This window comes from Capricornis sumatraensis, chromosome 23 (assembly GCF_032405125.1).
Source record: "Capricornis sumatraensis isolate serow.1 chromosome 23, serow.2, whole genome shotgun sequence".
In the NCBI taxonomy this organism is placed as follows: domain Eukaryota; kingdom Metazoa; phylum Chordata; class Mammalia; order Artiodactyla; family Bovidae; genus Capricornis; species Capricornis sumatraensis.
This window is the reverse complement of record NC_091091.1, coordinates 22,062,369-22,085,194: the sequence shown is the minus strand read 5'-3', so window position 1 is coordinate 22,085,194 and position 22,826 is coordinate 22,062,369. Positions and strand designations below refer to the sequence as shown.

The following is a 22,826-nucleotide window of genomic DNA, read 5'->3' as shown; positions in this document are numbered from 1 at the left end:
CCTGAAGCCCGGCCCCCACTCCCCCATTCCATTCCACCTGGGCAGGGCACACTCAGAAGGTGGGGGCTATCTGGCTGAAGCCGGGATTCGGACATTTTCCCGAGGTCTCGGCAGGAGGCTCTTCCTCCTTCTGCAGAAAATCGTTTTGTTCTTCATTTCCTTTGCCCAGTCCCTCCAGCGAAGCCTCCCGGCGCTCGCCGGAGCGTCCGAGGCGGGCTGCTCCCGGGCTGGGCCAGGCTGCAGTCCGCGCTGATTGTGTGTCACAGAAGCGTGTCCCCCCTCGCAGCGGCGGGCCAGGCCAGAGTCCGGCGGTGCGGCTGGTGGGCTCCGGGCCAGCTCCGGCGAGGCGGGGACGAACTGGGTCGGGCCCTCCTCGCGACGCGGCGCAGTCCAGCAGGCGGGAAGGGGCGGCGGGCGGGGTTGGGGGCGGCGGGCCCGGGCCTGAGGGTCCCGCCCGCGGCTTCACTCGTCCTGTCCCGCCTCGGACGGGGTGAAGTGAAGGGCTGGAGGGGTCCTGGGAGGGGGGTTGGGTCTGGGGCGGTGGCCGGGAGGCTTCGGGTCGCGTCGATCCTCCCTCCCTCCGGGGCGGGCAGTCAGACAGGGACGATGTGGAGGCCGAAGCTGTCGGCCTGAAGCTTGATGTGGTCCCCGCGGTAACTAGTGGCGGTCATAGGCAGCGGCAGCAGCGGCAGGGGCGGAGCCCCGGGGGGCGGCACTATAATAATAAGGGGAACCTGGAAGTTAACACAGGAGAAGAATGGGCTGGGTGAGAGGACAAACAGGAGAACAAAAAAGGAAAGAAAAGCAAAGCAGAGACCTCCTCGTGCTGGGGTCTAGCAGGATCCGTGCAGGGAGGCCTTGGCTGAGCTGCGGGGCCGGCTGCCCTCAGGAGAACTGCATTCACCGGGTGGGAGAGGGACCCGATCGGTGACCGCCGCCGCCCGACTGCGGACCTCGAAGGGGGCCCAGGGTGGGGCGGCGCAGAGCCTTGCAGCCGCCGGGAACAGAGCGGAGCGGAGGGAGGGGCGAGAGGCGCGGGCTTCCAATAGGGATCCCGTGGCCTCAGAGCTGCGCTAACGAGCCTGCCCTGCTGGGCACCCAAAGGTCCGGTGGCGGGCTGTCGAACCCGCGTCCGGAAGCCGCACGGCCGAGCTGGCGGGCTGGCGGACCGACACGCTGAGCCGCCGGCCAGCCAGGTGGCGGTACTCACTTAGTAAGGCGGGGTTGCTGAATCTCCAAGCCTCGTTGTAGGCCGTGTACTGGGGGTGGCTGTACGGGTTGCCGGAGAACTCGCTCCCTGCGGGAGGGCGGGGGAGTGGGGATCAGACAGGCGCAAGGCCAGGGCGGACCCGACGTGCCCGGCCAGGGGCCTCCCCCGGGTCCGAGGTGCAGATGCTTCGCCAGGCGGACGGGCGGAGACTGAACAATCCACCTGGTCCGCAGGGGGAGAGCCCGTGGTGGTGGCGGCGGTGGTGGGGTGTGTGTGTCTGCAGAAGCACCGACGCGCCTCCCACAGAGCCGCGGAGGTAGTTTCGGGGCGCTCCCGCGGAAGCGCTCCGAGTCACCCAGGAAGGGCTTGTTCTGAGTCCAGGGGCACCTACGCCCTGCGTTGGGGACCAAAGCCTTTTTAGTGGAGACTCTGGTTCGAGGAGCCACAGCCCCATAGCGTGGAAGCGGGGAAGGATAGCGAAGACAGGCTCTCGGGACGCTTTGTCCCAGAAAGTCCTGGGAATGGCATCTCAGCACGATGCCAATGCGAGGGGTGGGGGCTCTGCTGGGAAACACTCCTCTCCCACCTTTCCCTCTAGAGATTTGATACGTGGGCCACGCAGCAGGGGAAGGAGGCGGCGGGAGGAAGCAGGTGGACTGCCCACGGGTTCACAAGGGGTGAACGGAGGGCCCCGTGGGCTGGGAGCCGTCGGAAGCGGCTTCCCTCCCTCCGCGCGAGAAAGGCCAGGCCCCCGGGTTTCCCCCTCGCCCTTTCTCCTGTGTGATGACCCCAGACTGTTTACAGTGATCCCTAACCGCGGGTTAAGTAGAGGAGAAGGGGCCCCTCTCGGAGAGGGAGCTGGGGTGGGGGTGGGGGATGCAGCCACTGGAAAGCCTGTTTATTGACGAGGAGGGAAAGCATGCGTGCAGCAGGATAATGAGCTTCTGAGCTCAACTGTGACCAAGAGGAACTGAGCTATCTCCTTCCCCATCGCTAATGAAACAAGTGTAATTTCCTCATCAGCACTAGATTCTGTTTAACGACTCCCCCCTTGCCACCATGAGCTCTCTGCGGCTCCCCTCACCCCCATCTCCTTGCAGACTACCACCCTCCCGCCCCCGCACCCCCATCTCTCTGAGACCTTCTCCAGTCTCTACCTGCTCTCCCCTGGGACCTTCCCAGAAGAATCTCCTTGCACCCAACACTCCTGTTCCCCTACTCTAAATCTGGGCAAGAATCCCCCTACTCACACCCTCAACTCTCTTTACCCAGTTCCTCAGCCCCCTGTTCTGCAACACCAGGCAGCAATCTCCCCCTCTGCAATCCCCCTCCCCAGCTCTGCTGACCAAGGGTTGTCCCTGAAAGGCCCATCCAGGAATGGGGCCAGTCACTGTATTGTATCCACCACCCCCGCCTTCCATGAGAGCTGAGCTTCAGGGAATGGGCACACAGAGGGTGCCCAGCAGGACAGGATGCAGGGCCAGTGACTCTCATCCTCTTTAAGACAAGAGTTTTTTGGTGTTGACGTGAATAGGAACTTCAACTCTCTGGCTTCAAGCCCAGCTCCCAATCTGGGGTGAGGGGTTGGGGAGAGCACAGCCTCCAGGTGTAGTTACCAGATCCTGCATAGGGCCCCTTTCTCTCTGATCCACACAGCCCAAACCCAGCTCCTGTCAGAGGGGGACAGGTCAGAGCCCCAGGAGCAGTGAAGGCCCAGGGCTCCTCTGAGACAGGGGGTGCTCTAGGTTGTCTCTCTGAAGCCAGCCTCTCTGGTTCCTGCCACAGCCTGTCTTCTGTTCTCTCCTTAGGGACTAACTGCCTTCTCTCCCTGGGGTGGGGTTGGCTCCTGGTCTTCCCAGTGGGTTGGTGTGGACCAGGGTGGCTTTGTCTGAGTGACTGACATGCCCCTGGAAATGGTTCTTGGCTCCAAGTTTCCATGGAAACCAGGGCAGGCTCTTTCGAGCAGTGTCAGCTGGCTGGGGGTGGGCTAGGGCACTGAGGGTGGAGCTGAGGCCGAGTGCTCCCCGGGCACAGGCTGGGGTGGGTGGGTACTGCGGAGGGGCCAGGACATACAGGAGACTGCACACAGGGGGTACTTCTGCAGGCTCCCTCCATGGGGTGCTCAAGAGGGAAGGTGAGGGACCCCCGCTGCAGCTTCTAGGGAGACAAGAGGGCTAGAACAGCAGTAGTTTGTGGGAGAGGAGATATTGGGTCTCCCCCCACCCCCAGTCTCAGACTACAGACCATGCAGCAGTTCACCCACAGTTCAGCTACCCCGACCTAAGTCAGGCAGCTGCAGCTGGGTCACATACCAGGCACCATTCCTGCCAGGGTGGAGGTGGGGTAGCTTCCCTGGCCAGTGGGGGGCACGTGAGGGGGGTAACCAGGCAGAGTGGTGCTCGCCATGTCACGACCTGGAAAAACACAAAAGGGGAAGGGGTGAGGCCTGGAAGAGAGGGGCCTGCCTCTGCTCACACCAGGGTACTCTGTGGAAAAGAAGTATTGAGTGCAGACATGTGGGAGCAGAGCTGAATGAGAAGGTCCAGGTGAGCCCTTACGTGTATCTAGCTTGTCACCTGAATGTCCCATGATCAGTTGTGTGTATGTACCTTGCTCAGTGTAGCTCTTTGTGTGTCTCTGTGCATGTGTGTTGGAGAAGGCAATAGCAACCCACGCCAGTACTCTTGCCTGGAGAATCTCAGGGACAGGGGAGCCTGGTGGGCTGCTGTCTATGGGGTCACAGAGTCGGACGTGACTGAAGCGACTTAGCAGCAGCAGCAGCAGCAGTGCATGTATGTGTGTTTGCCTTTGCTTGTGTCTCTTTCTAGCTCAAGCCCAGTTGGAGAAGGGAGGGAGATGACCTGGCTTTACTCCTCCTTCCCAGTGAGATACTCAGTTGTATCTCTCCAGTAGGAAAAACAACCTCTATCATCTTGCTCAGCTCTTCCCTCTCTGGTGCACATGGTTATTCCCTGTCCTCTCCAAGTGAAGCTGCAGGTGTTGGGCCTGGCGGGTGTGAAGAGCAGGGGCTGGCCAGTGGGCTATTTTCCTGTTAGTGTTTTTGACATTTAAGTGATAGAAAACCATCTCTGAAGCAAATCAGGAGCTTTGAGCCAGCAGTACAAGAAGATTAGACCAAGTTTCAATGAGCAAAATCTGCTTTGCCCACTAGCTGCTAGACTTCTGTCCCTGGAGGTGTCTGTTGTTAAGAGTCTGGAGAGTGGGAGGAAGGGCTTTCCTACTGTCCAGGAGTGAAGGCGAAGCATGCCAGTCGGAGGGAGATACCCATGGGGCACAGACATCTCTGGAACACAGCTGTTCCTGAATGGCTTTCCTTCCTTGCAGACCCCCTCCATTGCCATAAGCAGTCACTGCCTCCTTTGCAATTTAGCATGCTCCAGTCTCTAACAATAATTTGCCCACTCCCATACTTTCATGCCCTAGAGACTCATTCATGGTCTCCTGGGTCCCAGGTCCCATCTCTCCTCTCCATATTCCCCTTAGTCTCCTCTTCAGCCAGTGCCACTCTCCCACTCCAGTGCCTCTGTCCAACCCTGGGAAGAGGTGTGGCTGGAAGAAGTCACAGAACTATGCATCTCTGGTCCACTTTCTTCTCATTGATGGCGCTAGACCTCATCCTCCTGATGGCTATTCCAAAGGGCTTCTCTCTCTCTCCTTGACACTCTCCCCTTAAAGCTGACCTCACCCCCAACTTCCCTGAAATGTGTGAGTTTCCTCACTGCTACCTTAACACATCTGAGTGATTCATCCTTCCTTAAATAGACAAAGACACAGGTCAGGCCTTTGCATTCCCAGCTGCCTGTGAACCTTTTCATTAGCTGTCCCACTGTAACCTCAAACCTGACAGGAAAAAAAGTGATCATCTTCCCCACAGTCAGTTCTACTGACCCACTTGAAGACCATCAGACCAAAACCTCTGGAGTTGTTCTTGACATAGCTCCCACCCCCTCGCCATATGAAGTCAGCCACTAAGTGCCATCAGTTTTCCTTAGCAATGGCTATTAAATCCATCCTGTTTCCATTCCCTGCATTTGTGTTCCCTGCCTCCACATTCTTCTTCAGTCTGTCCCACGTGTGGCTGCTTGGTTAGCCCTCATGAAACATTGCTTTCATCACATCACTTCCCTTGCAAAACCACTGCAGATTCTCTGTAGTCTATAGTTTGAGCGTCTCTCCGGCAGTCTAAAGCCTACCAGGCTTTCAAAGCCTCTCTGGTACTCTTCCCACTCAGCTCTCTCAGCTCTGATTCTCACCCCTCCTGGTTTAGTTTGACTGCTGTCACTGGCTTGGGTGCTGCGAAATCTCTGCTTTTGCCATGTTATTTTCTTCTTACTATCATTTCCCTCTCCTTCCAGCTCAAGCCTTAAAACCCCTACTGTTCTACCTATCAGAGAAGTTTTCTCTCTTCTGAACTTTTCTATAATTTCTGTCCTCCATGGTTTACCAGTCACTATAGTTCACAAAGCATCAGCCCTATTGTTTGCTTCCTCAAACAGATCACAATGAAACCCTGTCTTCTGCTCTATCTTGCAGTTGAAAATATGGTAGATGCTCAATAAAAATTTACTGATTAATTCTCTACCAGTCTACTGGATTTAATAGACTTAATTAATGGACTTAATTCCAGGTGGGTTATATTGTTTTCTGTTTCATATACGTTGGTGTCCTTTGGACAGGAAAAGCTGAGCAAAATGTAAATTTTAAATCTGCTTTTTCTGTACAAATAGTTTAAATAATGGATATGAATTTTTATAAGATGATGAAAGATTTATGTAGGATGATGAAAATGAGAGACTCATATGTTGTGAGTCAGCTTTATCATGCCATGGAATGACAGGCTTTCTACCTATCTAACATAGCTAATCTCTTACATTTCAAAACTGAAGAGTAGGACTGTCAAACAGAGATCACTTTGGACTCCCAGAGAGATAGAAGAATCTATATTTGCTTTGTTGTGGGTTTTCTTTCATTGACTTCTATTGTCAACTAAATGTATGACCCTCCTTGACTGTCTCTCAGTGGAGAGGACCAGAAGTAGACAAGTCAGCAACATCTATCAATTCCTAGGGAGATTAGTGATATGGCATTTTGTGGTCAAAAAAGTCCCAAGATAGAGGAGAGTTAGGGAGGATGTAGAGGCTTTCGTGGCTCAGACGGTAAAAGCATCTGCCTACAATGCAGGAGACCTGGGTTCAATCCCTGAGTTGGGAAGATCCCCTGGAGAAGGAAATGGCAACCTGCTCCAGTACTCTTGCCTGGAAAAACTCCATTGACGGAGGAGCCTGCTAGGCTACAGTTCATGGGGTCGCAAAGAGTCAGAGAGGACTGAGCGACTTCACGTTCACTTTCAGAGGTTTTGAATTACAAGAACATAGAAGACCAATTCTTGGTCTTCCAACCCTAATGGCCACAAAACAGCCAGGAAAAGGACGCTTCTCAATAAACAGGAATTTAAATGCATTTGAAATTTGATTTTCAGCTGCATGGTTCTCACAGCTTGTTACACACAAATTCCTTGTACTCTAAGGTTGTGTCACACAATACCTTACCTAGCTTCAGGAGAGAAGAGGAAATGTGGGATAACCAGAAAGGTGTTTCCAGCTACCTGGAGGCACCTCTATGCAATGTTTATTTCCACTGGATTTTTCTCTTGCAAATGATCCAGCTTCCAGCCACAGAACTGTTGATTGAGAGACACATTTCTAAATACTATTTTTAAAAAACTGAATCTGGGAAGTGCTATTCAAATATTTTCGAAGTGTGAGATAAGAGACCCACGATGAGTAAAAAGCCTAGAAAGCTTCCTGATGTTCTGCACACAGCTGTGCTTCTACTCTCCTGGATTCTGTAACATCAGTATCACCACCAAGAAGTGCCTGTTCAGGACCCCTGAGCCAACAAAGGTATAAGCCACTGCATACAAAGTACTCTCAATGGCTTCATTAGCACACAGGTGACACCTGAAGAGCAGGAGCAAATTGACCAAACTCTTGCCAGAGCCATATATCCTTCTGGAACACCATTGTCAATAATGGAAAACACATACTGCAGGAAGTTTTCAAATTACTAAGACCATCATACCATTTGCCCAGCAGCATTCTGTGAGCAAGCCTCTTTCAGTGAGTGAATATGAATGGGTAATGGAATCTGTGCAAGGAAGAATCAGCAGAGGACTGGGCCTTGCATTACTACAGATGAATGGACAAGCGGGAGTGGAGACGGACTCTAAAACTGTATGACAGCATAACCACCTTCTTCAAACAAACAGGCGAAAGTGCAGAAAGAGGAGGAAACAGCTTCCGAGAAGAATATGTGGCTATAAAATATGTATTATTTGACAGACTTAGGAAGCAGTCAAGCATTTGCTTTGCTCTCTGATGATGCCATGGACATGAAAGCAGTGCCAAGCATCACACATGAATAAAACCCCACATATTATAAGAGGATGGGCATTTCTCTTTGGATAATTGTTTCCTAAGATGACAAAGTTTTAAAGATGGAAGAGCCTTTGAGATGTTGGGTCTCACTTCCTTGTTTTAAAGTTAAGAAAATGGGGGCACAGAGAAGCATTGTGACTTTCCTATTGCTGCAGAGCTGGTAAATGACAAAGCGTGAAGCTCTGTCTGTACCACACTGCCTTTCAATGATAACATGAAGCCAGATCCTCCCCAAATGCACCAAAGAAAAGGAAAAAGAAGTCCTCTGACAAGCAGAATCTCATATTGTCACCACTGTTATTAGGATAAGGCAAGAAAAACAGGACACAAAGAACAAAATATTGACACTGAAAGTCTGCAGTAAAACTCCATGGGGTTGGGTATTAATCTCCTTTGAGAGTTTTCCGAAAAACAAAGAAGCTCTTCCAGAAACAAGAGTAGTTGAGAATCTAAAGTACCCAATAGTGTTAGAAGCACTGTACTTGATGAGGATGTCTTCTCAGTTCAACTGCAGAAGTCCCTGAAGATTCTAAAGCCAATTTCTACAGCAATCACTACATCTGAATCAGACAGTGCACTTTTGTCAGACATTCCTTACCAAATGGGCCAGATCAAATCAACTGTTTGGGAGAAACTAAGTGCAGTTCCTCTTACAACTACAGAGAAAAGCAAAGTGAGGCTTTATTAAGAAAATTTCAGTCCCTGGTTAATTTATGCTACGTTGTCAGCTCTAAGATCCAAGGGCAGAGCTGTGTTTCTACTTGCACCTAGACTAGCTAGCATTCACTGAGCACCTACTAATTATGCTAGGCGTTGTCCTAAATATTTTCTATATATTATCTCATTTAATCCCAATATCAACCTATGGTGTTGATCTGGTTTTTTAAATCCACATTTTATAGATGAGAAACTGAACCTCAGAGGGGATAAGTATTGTGTTCAAGATTTCACAGCTCATAGATGACAGAACCTGGACTACAGAACAAGCAGTATCCTTGGAAATGGGTTCTAGAATGACATTCTCAACTACTGTAGACCCAGAAAATAGGTATTTGGTCCAGGAAAGTAATCTGTGATTATGCTAAGCAAATCCTTCCTACAATAGAACATTGCATCACTTCTTGTTTCTTGCATATTTCAAGTTCTTCCATTTTCTACAGCAAGTGTTTTAAACTGGGGATCACCAATCCTGTAGGATATCACTGATGTGCTTTAGGGAGGCCATATAAAGCTATATATAAGATGTCACAGTTATACTTATGCCATACTTAGATGGCTTTTTATCATGTTCTCAAAAGTATTCACGACTCAAAGATTAGTAGGCAGTGTTTATAAAAAAAAAGGACCAAAGACACTGGTTAGTAAGAAAGACACTGGTTTGTTTGAAACTATTTGAATGGTAGCGATAAACCAGATCATACAAAGAACAGTAGAATAACATGTGAAGAGACAGGAAGGCTTATCTCAAGTAAGACAAATGTCAGCATCCAGAAGACCAAGGAAATAATAAAAAGGAAGCCACCAAAGCAGCACAGATGCTTCCATTCAATGATGGCAAGACAACAAGACTTATTAGACACAGATTTATACAGTAAAAGTTATATTCAATGAGCTTAGAGATGCCTTCCCTCAGCATCTTTCTCTGAAAATGAGCACTTTTGCTATCCACTTGACACTACGGAGGACCCTAAGGGGAGAAAACATAACTCTTGTTTTACTATCCTAACCTCAAGTTTTGTCTGCTTCTCATACGGTAGTGAAAATGAAGACATTAGATTGCTTCAAGGTTGGCAGTCTGTGCCTGCATTTGACACAAGCGTTTATAATACTTTCAAGAATACACAGTTATTAAATTTGTAATTACTCTCTAAATATACTGTACATTTACATTTACTGCATCAATTATGATCACTTTAGGACCAATCCCAGTTATATAGAACACACCAAAGCAACAACTTTAAATCTGTAAAAGATGTTTTAATAGGAGAGGGGAAGAAATTTCTACCTATTTCATTTTGTTCTTGATTTCCCAGGTTTCCAGATTCTCCAGAAGGTTTCTCCTGGGGGTCAGAGGTGCCTGTGTGAGGGCACCCAGCCCCAGGCTCTGCTTGGCCCCATAGCTCCTCATCCGGAGGTTGGCCTGCCCTGGGCTCCAGCAGAGGGGGCTGTTTCTGCAGCTCAGGGCGGTTGCTCTCCCAGCCAATCTGGCTTCCCACCCACAGCTGGACCTCTGTTCCCTGGGGTGTCCTGGGCAGAGATGCCACTCACAGCTATGTGGGGAGAATGAGGCCTGCAGCTTGACAGCCAACCTGCTGGACACAGTCAGTCATGCTGTTACTGCCCTTCTTCCAGCACACAGCCCCTGACTGGGCCACGCTAGCCTGCTGGCCCAGGGCCCCACAAGAGGTGCTCCTATAACTCAGCTGGACCACGGATGGAGCTGCAGACTTAGGGTCCTGGGAGAAGGACAGGGAGTGCTGGCAAGAATCGCATTCTCAAAGAACTGAAAGGGAAATTCATATCCTCTAGTCAAAGTCCCTCATTCTACAGAGGAGGAAAGTGAGGCTCAGAGACAGGGGACAACTTCCCTGTCCTCTCCTCTTTCACTTCCCCAGGCTACTACCTTCTCTGGCTCCACTAGCAAGTCGCAAATGAAGAATGGAGTCTTTAGGTGCTGGCACTCTGGAGGCTGGGCCTAGGCTCGCTGATGGGCTCTCAGCCCCTCGTGCTGGGTGGGCAGAGGTTAAGCCTGTTTGCACAGTCTCTCGATGCTCCAGGTCTCCCAGTTCCTCTCTGGCTTTATTTTGTTCTCTGAGAGCACTGAATTGTCAGCTCTAATCCTTCCTGAAAGCACAGTGTTTTTCAGGCACTCTGTGTAAGTGAGACCCTAATCCCAAGGAAAACGGCCACTTAAGCTGCCAGAGCATTAGGCTGCTCTCTGAGCCTACTGCAAGATTTCCTCCCTCCCCAGCCGCTCCTGCACTCCACCGACTGGAGGAGGCGAGGGGAGGATTTCAGGCTGAAGGTGTGCAAAGCCTTCTCCGAAGTAACAACAGTGGCAGGGCTTGCCACCCAAAGCTCAGGGCTGAAAAGGTGCTGGTTTGTTTGTCCCGAGGCTACAGCTCAGAACCTGGGAAGGAAGGGTTCTGATTACCCTGGGGTGGGGGCCTTCCTGTCACCTTGTTGGGGTGACTGGCTCTATAGGGGAAATGGCCTTTTACTTAGGTGACTCCGAGACCACCAGGGACATTTCTGAGTCCTTGGTGCCAATACATACCTATAACATTCACTGGGACACCATTATTTAGGGTTTCTGGTCCTTCAGGAAAGGCTGGGTTGACTGACTTCACTTTTACTTAGCCAACCTTTTCTTCTTAGTACCGAATAATGGAATAAATAGGTTTAGTGCTGGGGGGGTCCCTCTTCCCACCTTTGGAGAACTCTCCTTTGGGACACTTCAAGCGTCTCTAAATATCTACAGCAGTGGAAATGTTCCCTATAACCCAGCTAACCATGAAAACAGTGTTTTTTCTCTCTCTTTTTTCGGCTAGGTCATGCAGCATACAGGAGGACCCTAGTTTCCTGACCAGAGATCAAACTCTCGCCCCCTGCACTAGAAGCATGGGTTCTTAAACCACTGGACCACCCAGAAGTTCCCCAGGGAAGTTTTCTACTAGGCAACACTTTTTTTTTTTGTAGTTGGCTACTACGTGCATTTGAAATAAAGATTGTTGCTCTCTCAAAAATATTTTGATTAAGATTCAAACTGTCCTCTCTCCTTGATCTCTAAATAAATCAGTGAGACCATGCTGTGGAGGGCCAAATACAGTCCATTTGGCATGCTCAGCCTTTGGGTCTCGTGGATGGAAGGAGGAGATGAAGGGACGAGTCACGAGAAGTCCAAGGTAATGGGCCAAATTTGAACTCAACTTAGAAGCCCATAGAATTACATCTTTGCTAAGATGCCAGAGAGCCCTTTATAACTTCTTCCTCTTCCCCATGCCTCCCTTCCCTCAGTGGCTCCATTAGCAGCCCTGGGTGCTTTTGTCCAAGGCACTCTGCTGGGGAGGGCAGCCCATCACTGCTGGGATAGCTGGTGAGCACAGTCATGGGTGTAGAATTGGGGCTGGAGATTAGGGTGGTACAGCTTTTGTTGTGTTCAAATTTGACCTGACTCTCCCAGTCCTAGAGTAAATTAATGACTTTTATTTAAAATATCTTTTCCCTCTAGAGGTGGACTGGATGAAGGAGGAAGGGAAGGAGCCCTGATCCAATGACTCCCTAGGCTGCAGACCCACAGCACCCACATTATCTGTCAATGTCTCATTGCTATGGAAATGCCCCCATAATTAAATCAGAGTTGATGTCTGGGGGCTGGTGGTCCTTGGGGATGTGTCTGGAGGCCTCAGGGATGTTTGGAGGAGGCTAGCCTCTTATCAGTGGGCCTTCTCAGCTGAGGAGAAGCCCTCTTGGCTTCATCCAGCCGCCATAGCAATGGGCTCTATGACATGCTATGTGTCTGAAGTTGCCCTAGCCCTCTCCTTTCAAGGTTGGAGAGAAACTCTGATGTCTGTGTCCTAAATTCCTCTAGCTAATCAGGGGCTTTGAGCTGACAGACAAGGCTAGGAGACTCCCAGCCTCCTTCAGAAACATTTCTCAGCCTTTATTGCCCTCTCCTCCCCCAAGGGGCTGGCCAAGGGCTAAGCTGTTTGTTTTATGGAGGGAAATGCAGTCGCATTGGAAGGGGGTTGTTAACTACAGGAAAGAGGCATTTCCTAGAGGTCCTCAGGACTCCTGGAGCAAGAGGAGGGTTTCCCAGGGTCCACACCTCTATCTGCTAAAAGGCCACTTTCGCTCACCATCCCAGCTGTGGGTAAGGAGGCTGAACTTCTAACAGTCTGCAACCTTTTCTCAGAAACTGAGCTCACACAACTCTCTCTAGGCCCCAGGGGCCAGCCCCTGATTTTCTTTGAACTTTGCCTTACTGGTTTCCTCCACCTCTGCTCAGATTTACCAGCTTCCAGAAGAACCCCATCTTCTGCTCCCTCCCCTGCCGTGGCGGTATTTCCTGCTTAGGCAGCATCCACATCTTCTCCAGATCTCAGCTACAGGTTCCTGCAGAGCTGCAGTCTCTAGGCATCAAGAGATATTTCCCTGAGCTCTTGAATAAAACCAGCTTATCCCCACCAGGGTGGGGAAGCTAACAAGGCTTTTTAGAAATTTCCCCATAAGGAGGAATGGACCATCCCTGCTACAGCTGTCCAACGTTCAGACATTTTTCTGAAAGGGAAGATTCTCTGCTGAGACTGAGCAGTATGGGAGCTTGGATAAGAAGGCAACAGGCTCTACTTTCAGGGGTGCCTGGGAGTCCTCTCTTTCCATGCCCCCGAGTCCCCAGAGAACACGATCTAGATGTCTTCTTTGCCTTTTTAAGGTCACTATTACCTGACTAGTCGCTGAGCAGTGGTGAGGAAGGGGATGTGAGATCAAGATCTGTGATTAACACAAAACATACTTTTAGATGGAGGAATAAATGGCAACCCACTCCAGTATTCTTGCCTGGAGAATCCCCATGGACAGAGGAGCCTGGCGGGCTGCAGTTACTAAGCACACCCACCCATACTTTTAGAAATAATTTTTAGAATTTTAAACACGCTTACTATATAGTTGCTTTTGGATTGTTCTGGATTGTTATTATCTCTAATTCTTGGGGGGTATTAATTGTTCTGCTTATTGCTTCTACTAACTCTCCCTCATAATAGTCTGTATATTCATATGAGGTCTGTTATTTGTTGTAGCGAGCTCATCTTTAGTGGTGGACTTGTTTCTGTGGGAGTCCCATGTCCTCTGGATTGTACAATGTCTCTGCAAAGAAGATTTGCCCTTGTCCTGCTGGGGTTTCTGAGTGGGTTACTATCCTGGACAAACTTGTATGTAAGTTCTTAGCTGGGAGTTTCTGCCACATCCCCATGGTGTAAATTTGGACACCGGGTTAGGCTTGGGGTCTCCACTTCTCGTAGAGACATTACTTTGCCCTCACTTGTTTCCATGGGCCCTGGGATGACTCTGTGGTTTCCCTTTCATAGACAGTGTTGTCCTGCTTTGTTCCTGATTTATTCAGGGGAATACTCAGTTCTAGTTGCTGCTTCTCTGGGGCCCAAGATCATGTTTTCTGCCTGGTGTGTTACAACCCCAGCCTCTTCCAGTTAGGGTCTTTCTCCAGTGTGGCCTCTCACACTTTGCTCTGGGTTTGAATCTCCCTCTGTTTCTGATACCAGAGGGTGAGGTTTGGTTGTGTATTAGCAACTCTCATTGTTATTTATCCAGCTGTGTTTTGGTGAGTTTAGCCTGCCTTGTTTCTGGACATCTATCTCATTCATCTGTTACCTCCTGGGACTTAAAAGAGGGTGGGGAGAACTTTACTTGCATAAAGCTCCCTAGTGCTCAGCAGTGAGCCTCACCAGAGGCTGTGAAGCTCACTCACTCAGGGGAACAGCTCTGGGGCCCAGTGTATCCCTCAGGTTATAGAGTGAACATGGAGAACTGCTGCACAAGCCCTGACTTCCCCCCACACCACCTTGCTCCACTGGCACTCCCGTGCAGGGAACCTGCTCTCATTATCAGGGTGGATCTTCACCAGGCAAAGGGACTCTCTAAATGCTCAGAAGCATCTCCAAGTGACTTTGGGAATCCTGAAACTAGTATTCATCTTACTCTCACAGATCAACATCACTGCCAAGGTCCCTTCACACTCTTCTGCAGCTGCAGACCTGGCCAGGCACACAAGAGGAGTCACAGTGAGGAGGGCATGGGAAAGAGAGGCTCTTTTCTACCAGCGATGGGAGACTTGGAGGCATCAGCACACAGTCAGAACCAGAGTCCCCACTGAAAAGGCCCTGACTCAAAGGCCCTTGGGACCACTGAGGGGTTGATGGCAGCCCTGCTCTGAGGTCCTCTGAAAGGGTAAGAAGGTGGTAGAGGGTTGCCACAGCCAGGCAACCTGAGGAAGCCTGGGGCTAGAGTGCCTCCCACCCACTCTCTCATCCTGTTGGCCCCCTTTTCCTTATCACTTAGGAGAGACTCGGCTCTGTTCCAGACCAGCAGCCTAGAGCAGTGGGCTGGAGAGAAGAGATGCTGCTGAGCTGGAGCAGCCCAGCGGCGGAAGGGAAAGTGGGTGATAAATTTAAATAACCAGCTTGACTTGGCAGCTTGCTGAGTTGTGATGCAGTGAAATTAAAATCTCGGCAGAACTTGCAAACACTACCCAGAAAAATCCGTCTCCCTCTCTGGTTCCATGATGGAAGGTGGGGAGGGGAGGCATTCGGGCCAAGCCCCAGGCTCCAGCAGCCACCCTTGCTTGCAATGTGATTAGCTGTGTCCTGGCCCACTGGGCTCCACTCTCCCCTCCAAACAATAGTCCAGGTTCCTCTCGCTTCTCAGTCCTGACCTTGTGGAACAGCTGCATCAAGTGGCTGGTGAAGTTTGAAATCAGCCTCTAGTGCCAGGAGGTGGCAGGAATATCAATAAGGTTGGCTTGTCGGGTTGGGCTAGGGCTTCCTGAGCTGTTTCCTTAGGACTCACTTGCAGAGGTTTACAGCCTCAGCTGCCTGTCCCCTGGGAGGAAGAGGAGCTGGGGGTTTAGTTTAGGATATGGGAGGTGAAGAGGGCTCCTCAAACACCTGAGCACATTCAAGCCAGACTGTAGCCACAGGATGCCCTCTCTCACCCAGAGCACACACCTGGCCAGAATCACCTGCTGGAAAGCTCCAACCCTTTCTGCCCCCGCCAAAGCCCTTCATACTCTCCAACCAAATAAAATCATAAAGAATCTTAGGGAGGAATTTTTTCAAATACACCAAAAGCCATTCCTGTATCCAAGCTGTGCTTGGAACCCAGTTCTAGATACCAACATCCTTCTAGAAAAACTCACCTGAAATCTACGTCTCTGATGTCCGCTCTCTTCACATCACTGCTCACTACTACCCACAAACTCCTGGCCTGAAGGCCAACCTGGTGGACCCAACTCCTGAGATGGTCCAGGAAACCTCTGGGCACTGCCCTGTTTCTCACCTTGACAGTACCTCCAGCAAATTCTGTTCGTCCCCATAATAAACACATCATGAATCATTCATCTTTAATAGATTATGCAAATTAGGAGGACATAAAATCAACAAAGATCAATAACTGCAGCCATTTAATTGCCAGCAAAAACATTTTAAGAATGAGCATAATCTGTAGCCCTTTCTTGGGTAATGGCACCATTAATCCAAACCTTGGATCTTGGCCTAAGTGTAGAAAAATCATTCCCTGCCCCCTTACCTCCTCCCATCGCCCCTCCCCCACTTCTCTACACACTTCTCTCTTTTTGGTAATTTCCAGTTTCTGAGTGAGTTTCCCCGTCATTACCACTGGTGAACAGCTCCGAATGTTAATGGTTCTGCTTTTGTTACTCCTCGCTTGATTGAAATGTCGCATACAGATTGAGATGTTAGTGCTAACTTGCCACCTGGGAATGTCAAGCTGGGTCTGAAATGAACTTTTCTCACACTTGGATCCAGATGGATCAGCCGGAGATGTTCCCAGGCTGAGCTGGGACCGTTCCAGGGCCATGGGGGGGCGGGGGGCGGGGGGATGCTCAAGGTGGAGGCACTTTTCTGCACCAGCCTGAGTTCTGCTGTAGGAACCCTGCCCCAGAGAGCCTTCTCTCCGCTCCAGGAAGCCTCTACCTTCTGGATGGTGGCCCTGGGCCCAGGGAAGCATAGCTGGGGTTAGAGAAGTCTCCTGGGCTCTGATTTGCTGCTGCCTTAGGGTGGGCCACCTTCAAGAAGTGACCACTGTAACTCTCAGCAGATCAGGAGGAACGTGGCCCATCCTAGGCCATCGCTCCTCCTTGGGTCGGAACGCCCACATCTCAGAGAGCTTCTGTACTGGACAATGGACTGTCTCCTGCTGAGGGCCAGTGGGTCCTGTGCTGTGTCCTGACCCAGATTTTGGTTGTCACTCCCAAAAGCCTGTCCAGAACTCAAACTCTGACTGCCTAGCCTAAGAGCTCAACTCTCTCCAGGCCAGGAACAGTGGGACTGGGACACCCCTTAGGGAGAATATGGAACAGCAAGCAACAGGGATCTCCCAAGCCCCCAGGTGGAGGATGGTGGCCGCTTGCAGCCCGTCTCAGACTGGAGGCGCGTTCAGAACAGCTCCAAGTTGGAACCTGTCCTCCAGTGCGGCCAAGCCTGCTCGCTATCTCTGCTGCTGGCTGCTTACAGCTGGGCTGCCAGGTCCCCATGCCACCTCCGCTCGCCTTGCTCGGCAAGTAATGCCTCAGTGTCTCCCAATCCCCACCGAGACCCTTCTCAGTCATCCTCTCTCCCAAGGAACAAACGGCACATTGGCTTTATTGTCTCCAGAATAATTAGGTGAATTTTAATAACACCTCGATGTGTGTCTCTCCCACATGGGCACTTTCCTGGCCCGGAAACCCTTTTCTGCAGTGCCAGCCCGCAGCTCGGAGGCCAGGAGTGTCATCAGCTGGGCCCTCCACTGCGCCGCACCTCAGCCTTCTTCCCGTCTAGCTGCCTCTGCTGCTCTTCATCCACCTGGATTAGGTGCCCTGCCCCCTGCATGGAGGGACGGGACCCTGTCTGGCCTTGAAATCAAGCCTTGGTCTCAGTGATGTCTCTGAGAAGCTGGAGAACGGCTGAACTAATTGAGCTTATCTATTACCACAGAACCGGATGCCATGCCCTGAAGCCCAAAGCCACAATTTTGGCACTCCCGGGCCACCCAGAGGAGAGGGACACAGGTCCTCCAGGGGACTTGGGGACACGGGAGTGTGGAGGCTCAACACTGAATGGGCACTCAGGCTCCATTCTTGCTGGCCTAGCTTATTTACCCTCCTTCTCCCAGGCACATCCTAGTGAGAGGCTCATAATTCTCACCGGCTTGCTAGAGGCAAGAAAAAAAGGCACAGAAAGAGGCAAAAGGATGGGCAGAACCAGCTATAACCCCTCCTGGCTTTGACCTTTCCAGGCTGCAGCACACAGAGAGCCTGCCCATGGTGTTTTCTCCCACATCTGTACACATCTGTTGAGGAAGTGCCCTGGCTTTTGGAGACTTGCTCTTTCTACAGAGATCATGGCAGTGAGCCCACTTGTCACACTGGGCCCCAGATGGCATAGGCTGAGGCGCCCCCACTGAAAGCAGTTTCCCCACCCTCCTGGAAGCCCCCTTACCGGTCACAACAGGGTATGTCTGCGTGCCTGACACGTTGCTGCCCAGCTCGGGGTTGGTGGATGCAGATAGACTCGACTTGACTTCATCAAGCCCAGGGGTCAGGGCTGGGAGGGAGTACTCATTCCCCTGGGAGGAGAGAGAAAAGAGACAGCTCGCTATTGACGCACACATGCGGAGAGAGGCCTCGGTGTGCAGATGGGGAGGAGGGACGGGGAGCCCTCCCAGATGGGGTGGAAGGAGCTGGCCAGGCAGAGGGCGGGGAGGGTGGGAGGGGTGGGCTCAAGGGATGATGCAGAGTTGTGTCTGGGGGGAGGCAGACCTGACTCTGGGAAGTTGAGGGGCAGCCCATCCATTCTTGGTGAGTATCCAAGCACCCTTGACCTCTCTGTAGCCTCTCCTGCTTAAGACCCCAAGGGCGAGGGGTAGCAGTGGGAAACCCCCTGGTAAGAGGCCAGGGCTATTTTCAGGTGCCTGGGGGTAGGGAGTCTCAGGGAGGGGAGATGAACCCTGATGTGATGGCAGAGGCAGGAGCTGGGGGGAAGGGCCTAGTGGGGCCTCCAGCCTGGCAATGCTGAGCCGCTGATCGGGTGCTGGCGCCCCTTTTTAAAAAACAAACAAAGACAGCCTCACGGGCCCCTCGCTCTCTGCCTGTGCACTGGGGTATGAAATTGGGGAGGGGGAGAGTCCACATGGCTAACAGAAGGGTGGGAGGGGGCCAGTCATTGACTCTGAAAGGGTGTCCTGCCTGAAACACTCCGGTAATTGCCTTTTTATTGCAGCTACCGCCAAGCCAGACCCCAGAGCTGGGCCGACCAGGAGCCCGCACAAAGCAGGAAAAGTTGCTCTGATTAATATTACGTTAAATTAAAACTGATTTTCTGCGCTTTCGGGTCCGTTTTTTTCTCTTCCGCTTCCTGGCCCCCCCCAGAGGACCCCCTCCCCTCCTTGGCTGGACAGGATTGCCTCGTCATTTCCAATTCCTTCTCGTATTGATCTTCCTGTAGAAATCAGTTTTGTAATTAGCTGCAAATTAGGCCTTCTACTGGGGGTGAAGCTGCCCCCTGATTTATCACCAGAGTAATTCGCTGTGATCGGAGAGAAATTAAAATGAACTCAATTAGGCTTCGGATTTGCTTTATGGGCCCTGCTCCGAGTTTCAGGGGGAAAAATGACTGTGCTGGTGTTTAATAGTCTAATGAAAGTAAATAAAGGTTATTCATTGTAATACAGCCGGGGACTCGGGGAGGGTGCACCAAGCCGCCCGCCTCGGCCGGCTCCTCCTTTGTTGGTTTATGGCTCAGGGCACCTTAAAAAGACTTTTGATTTTTGTTTTATGAAGACAAACAGCTTATGGGATAAAAGGACGGGCGGGGAGAAAGGCGAATGGCTGAGAGCTGTTGGAGTCCCAAGTAGAACTGTGCTGTGCAGAGTCTGTGGGGCTGTGCGTGTGCATTGCGTGCGGGTGTGTGCTGAGTGTGCAAACATGGCAGGCTGTGTTGTGCTCGCTGTGGGCCTGGCCCGGGCCGTAGTGTGGGGAGAATGTGTGTGTGCTCCCGTGTCGGAGCATGCCCGCACGGCAGGGGGCGGGGGGCTGTCCTATCTTCTGGGTGAAGGCGGGCATGGAGGGGTGCTGACTTGGTGATCTTGGGGAGGGCACAGCAACTGGCTGATGGGCTGTGGGGGAAGGGGTGGGGAGGGAGCAGGTGGGTGGTGGATCGTCTGTGAACACATGCACACGGGTAAATGTCAGGAGTTAGGAGATGTGTTTTGTGTATTGTGCTGGGGTGTTCTGGGTTGTTCTGCATCTGTGGGAAGTACTGGGTCTGAGGGGTGGGCTGTCAGCCTGTCTGGGGTCATGATGGACAGCCGGGTGAGGGAGTAGGAGGCAGGCACTGGGCTCTCTTCCTGACACCTCGTGGGGCAAGAAGAGCATCCAGGCTTCCTCAGACTTTCTGTAGGACTCTAGGGGCATTTAGGCAAGGGGTGTTCCTGAATCCCCTATGCCAGGAGCAGGGCTGGAATGCAGGGTTGGAAGCGACCTGTCAGGTTTTCTGTCTAGAGACAGGGAACCTGAGGATGGGGCTGAAACTGAGAGGGGGTAAGACTCGCCTACGGCTATGCTTGCACCCAGAACTCACGCCTTCTAAATGCCACATACCAAGAGGATTTTCTCAGCTTTGTCATAATGTCCTCGTGTGAGGGTGCTTACAGGGCGCACACACGGCACACCTACAGGCAGCACATGTGATGCTGGGTGTGTGCCTGGCCGACCTGCGAGCATGTGCTCCAGAAGCCTTGCTCTGCCCACTCCCTCTCTTCTCCAAGCGGAGAGCTCCTTCCTCACCTGCTCTGATTTGATGTGCTCTGATGCCTGGAAGACGTCAGGGTAGGAAGGACGCTCAAAGACCCGATCCAAAGCTTCCAGCTGCTGCTGGGTAAAGGTGTCGGCTCGCAAGTGCTTCCGCAAACTGTCCACGCCACTCTGGGAGTCTCCATTGGGGACTGAGCCCTCGGACACATCTGGAGGACACAGGGACACTCGGGGCGTGAGCGCAGGTGAGCAGAGGCACAGAGCAAAGCAGTGGGCAAAGGGGGTGGGCACTTGGCTGGGCCCCCGGGGCTCTGCACCGCTTCTAGGACTCCTACGCCCAGTTTTGAGGCTTGAGGGGCTGACCCAGGGGCTGGCCGTGCGTCAGAGTCCTGACTGAGGGAGCCAGCGCCCCAGAACGACCTGGGAAGACAAAGGGAAGTTGTCACAGCTGGGGTTGGGGGTGGGAAGGACTAGGCAGAGGTGGGGGAGCCAGAGGGGCTCCTGGGCACCATCTCCTCAGGACCTGTCTCCCCTGAACCCCTCCTGTGCCTCAGCCCTTGGTCAGCCTGGGAGGAGGAGCTGGTTGTCTCAGGCCAGCATTACTGAGCCTGTGGAGAATTGAACTTGGCTCTGAGATGAATTTCAGTTCCACTGACTCCAAGGGTGGAAAATCATCAAATCTCCGAGGCTGAGTGTAACACAGAGACTGGGTGAAGTAATTAACTTCACCACCGAGGGAGGAGGGACTCGGGGCCCAGCGGAGGCGCTCTTCTTACGTTGGGCCAGGCCTGAGACTGGAGCAGGAGGAAGGCAGGTGGCAGGGAGCCAGGAAATGAGACTCAGGCAGAGACTGAAGCCCAGGTCCTTGCAGATGCTGCTGTGCTCTGAGGCAACCCCCCCTCAGCTTCTGTCCTTGACCTGAGCTCTGGCTAAACTCTGTCAGAGGCCTGCTCCTTGGCCATTTGGTTCCTCCTGCCATCTCCACAGAGAGCTGAGACCCACCCCAGGTCTGAAATACCAGGACAGCGCCACAGAGCGCCCACTCCTGGCGCCTCCCACTACTCGGCTACCCCTGCCTCCCTGGCCCTGCCCTCTCCATCTGACCCACGGGGGTTTTCAGAGTGCACAGTGGGCCAAGCACCTGCTCTGCCCGCATTCCCCGAACTCCTGCCCCGCCACTCCCCGGGCCCAAAGCTGGGTCCTTGCAGCCACCGCTTGGCCTCTCCTTTGCTTCCCTCACCCTGAAACCAGCTGGGGAGTCTTGGGCCTGGGGCCAGCCATGCTGGAGGCCCCAGGGTGTTCCTCTGGGACTGTTATATATATCAGTTTATAGGTGATTATATGATATGATATAATCAATATTGCATTATATACAGTAACACCATACAGTATCATTCAGGAGACCATAGAAAATATTACATATTGATTAACCTCAACCTGCAACCATCGTCTCTTGCTGGTCTCCCAGATGTAGCAAGGGGATCTGCTTTCCTAATGGGACTTCCTGTCTTCACTCCATCCTGGAGGGGGTGGGAAAGCAAAGAAAGTGTGTTGTGTGTGTGTGTGTGTGTGTGTGTGTGAAAGAGAGAGAAATGGAGACCAGGATGATGTCTGAGGTGGACAGACAGACACAGGGACAGCAAGAATGATATTTCTATGTTCCCTATGTTCCTAAGGCCACAAAACTTGTTGTCGTGTTTTTTCTGTGTAAGCCTCTGGAATGCTTTTCTGTGTTAGAGGGAGTGTGTGCTTCTCTCTATCTGAGTTAGATGGTGACATATTTATTTTCCCCTTTTGTGTATCTTCTGTGTATATGCATGCATTTGTACACATATACACACAAGAACCTTTCTGAACAGGTGTGTGTGTACGGGTGTGACTGCACAGGGAGCGTGAGCCCACATCCCTATGTTTCTCCTGTGCCTCTTCTCTTTCAAGGACGTGCCATCATCCTAAGGTCATCCCTTGGAGCTATCAATATTTGCATGTTTCATTGTGTCTAGTCCTCTTGCCGGAGTCCTACCTTTGTGGGAAGCCTTTCTGTCAGGGCACAGGGAGACAGTGAGTGTCTTTGTGTGTGGTTACTCCAGTGTCACCAATGGGTCCTGGGGAGTCACGTGCATTTGTCTGTGAACACAGCCTCACATGCTATATGCATAGGTGTGTGCTATGTGCAGTGAGACTCATACTATGCCTCTCTGTAGATTTGTGTATATGCCTGTGTGTGGCTTGGCTCAGCCCGTGTGTGTGTGTGTATGTGTGTGTGCGTATGTAGGGGCTAAACTGAAGCTTTGTCCTTAGGTCACTGGCTGGAGGAGTCTCTTTTCCTTCATTTATTCAGGGGCCCTTCAGATCTTGACAAATCTGTCACTCTAAATTTGCGAGAGATTATGGTGCTCTCTCCCCAGCCCGCAGAGAGGTGATATATGATATCTGCTGCCCCTATTGATTGCCTGATCTGGTGGCAGAGGCCGGCGAAATGAACTTGAAATGAACATCATGCCTCAACTCATTGTGCGTATAATACACTACTTAATCCCACATTTTTCAGCCGCTATGGAATTCAATTGATCAATCATGTTCCACTGATAGTACTGTTTTAGGGGTTATTGCT

General features: G+C 51.7%; 1 protein-coding gene across 5 annotated transcripts in view; it reads right to left on the bottom strand.

The window, feature by feature from the left end:
- Positions 1-593: 593 nt before the first annotated feature.
- Positions 594-22,826, bottom strand: part of PAX2 (paired box 2) — an 82,218-nt gene continuing 59,985 nt past the window's right edge. For 3 of the 5 annotated variants that reach the window (XM_068961279.1, XM_068961276.1, XM_068961278.1), the window contains 5 exons: positions 20,246-20,421; positions 17,901-18,027; positions 3,523-3,624; positions 1,211-1,297; positions 658-734 (listed from right to left, as the gene is read on the bottom strand). In XM_068961279.1, the coding sequence (XP_068817380.1) occupies positions 658-734; positions 1,211-1,297; positions 3,523-3,624; positions 17,901-18,027; positions 20,246-20,421 (569 nt within the window). Of the gene's footprint in view, positions 735-1,210; positions 1,298-3,522; positions 3,625-17,900; positions 18,028-20,245; positions 20,422-22,826 lie in introns of all 5 variants that reach the window. The other 2 variants (XM_068961275.1, XM_068961277.1) reach the window with 1 other exon arrangement.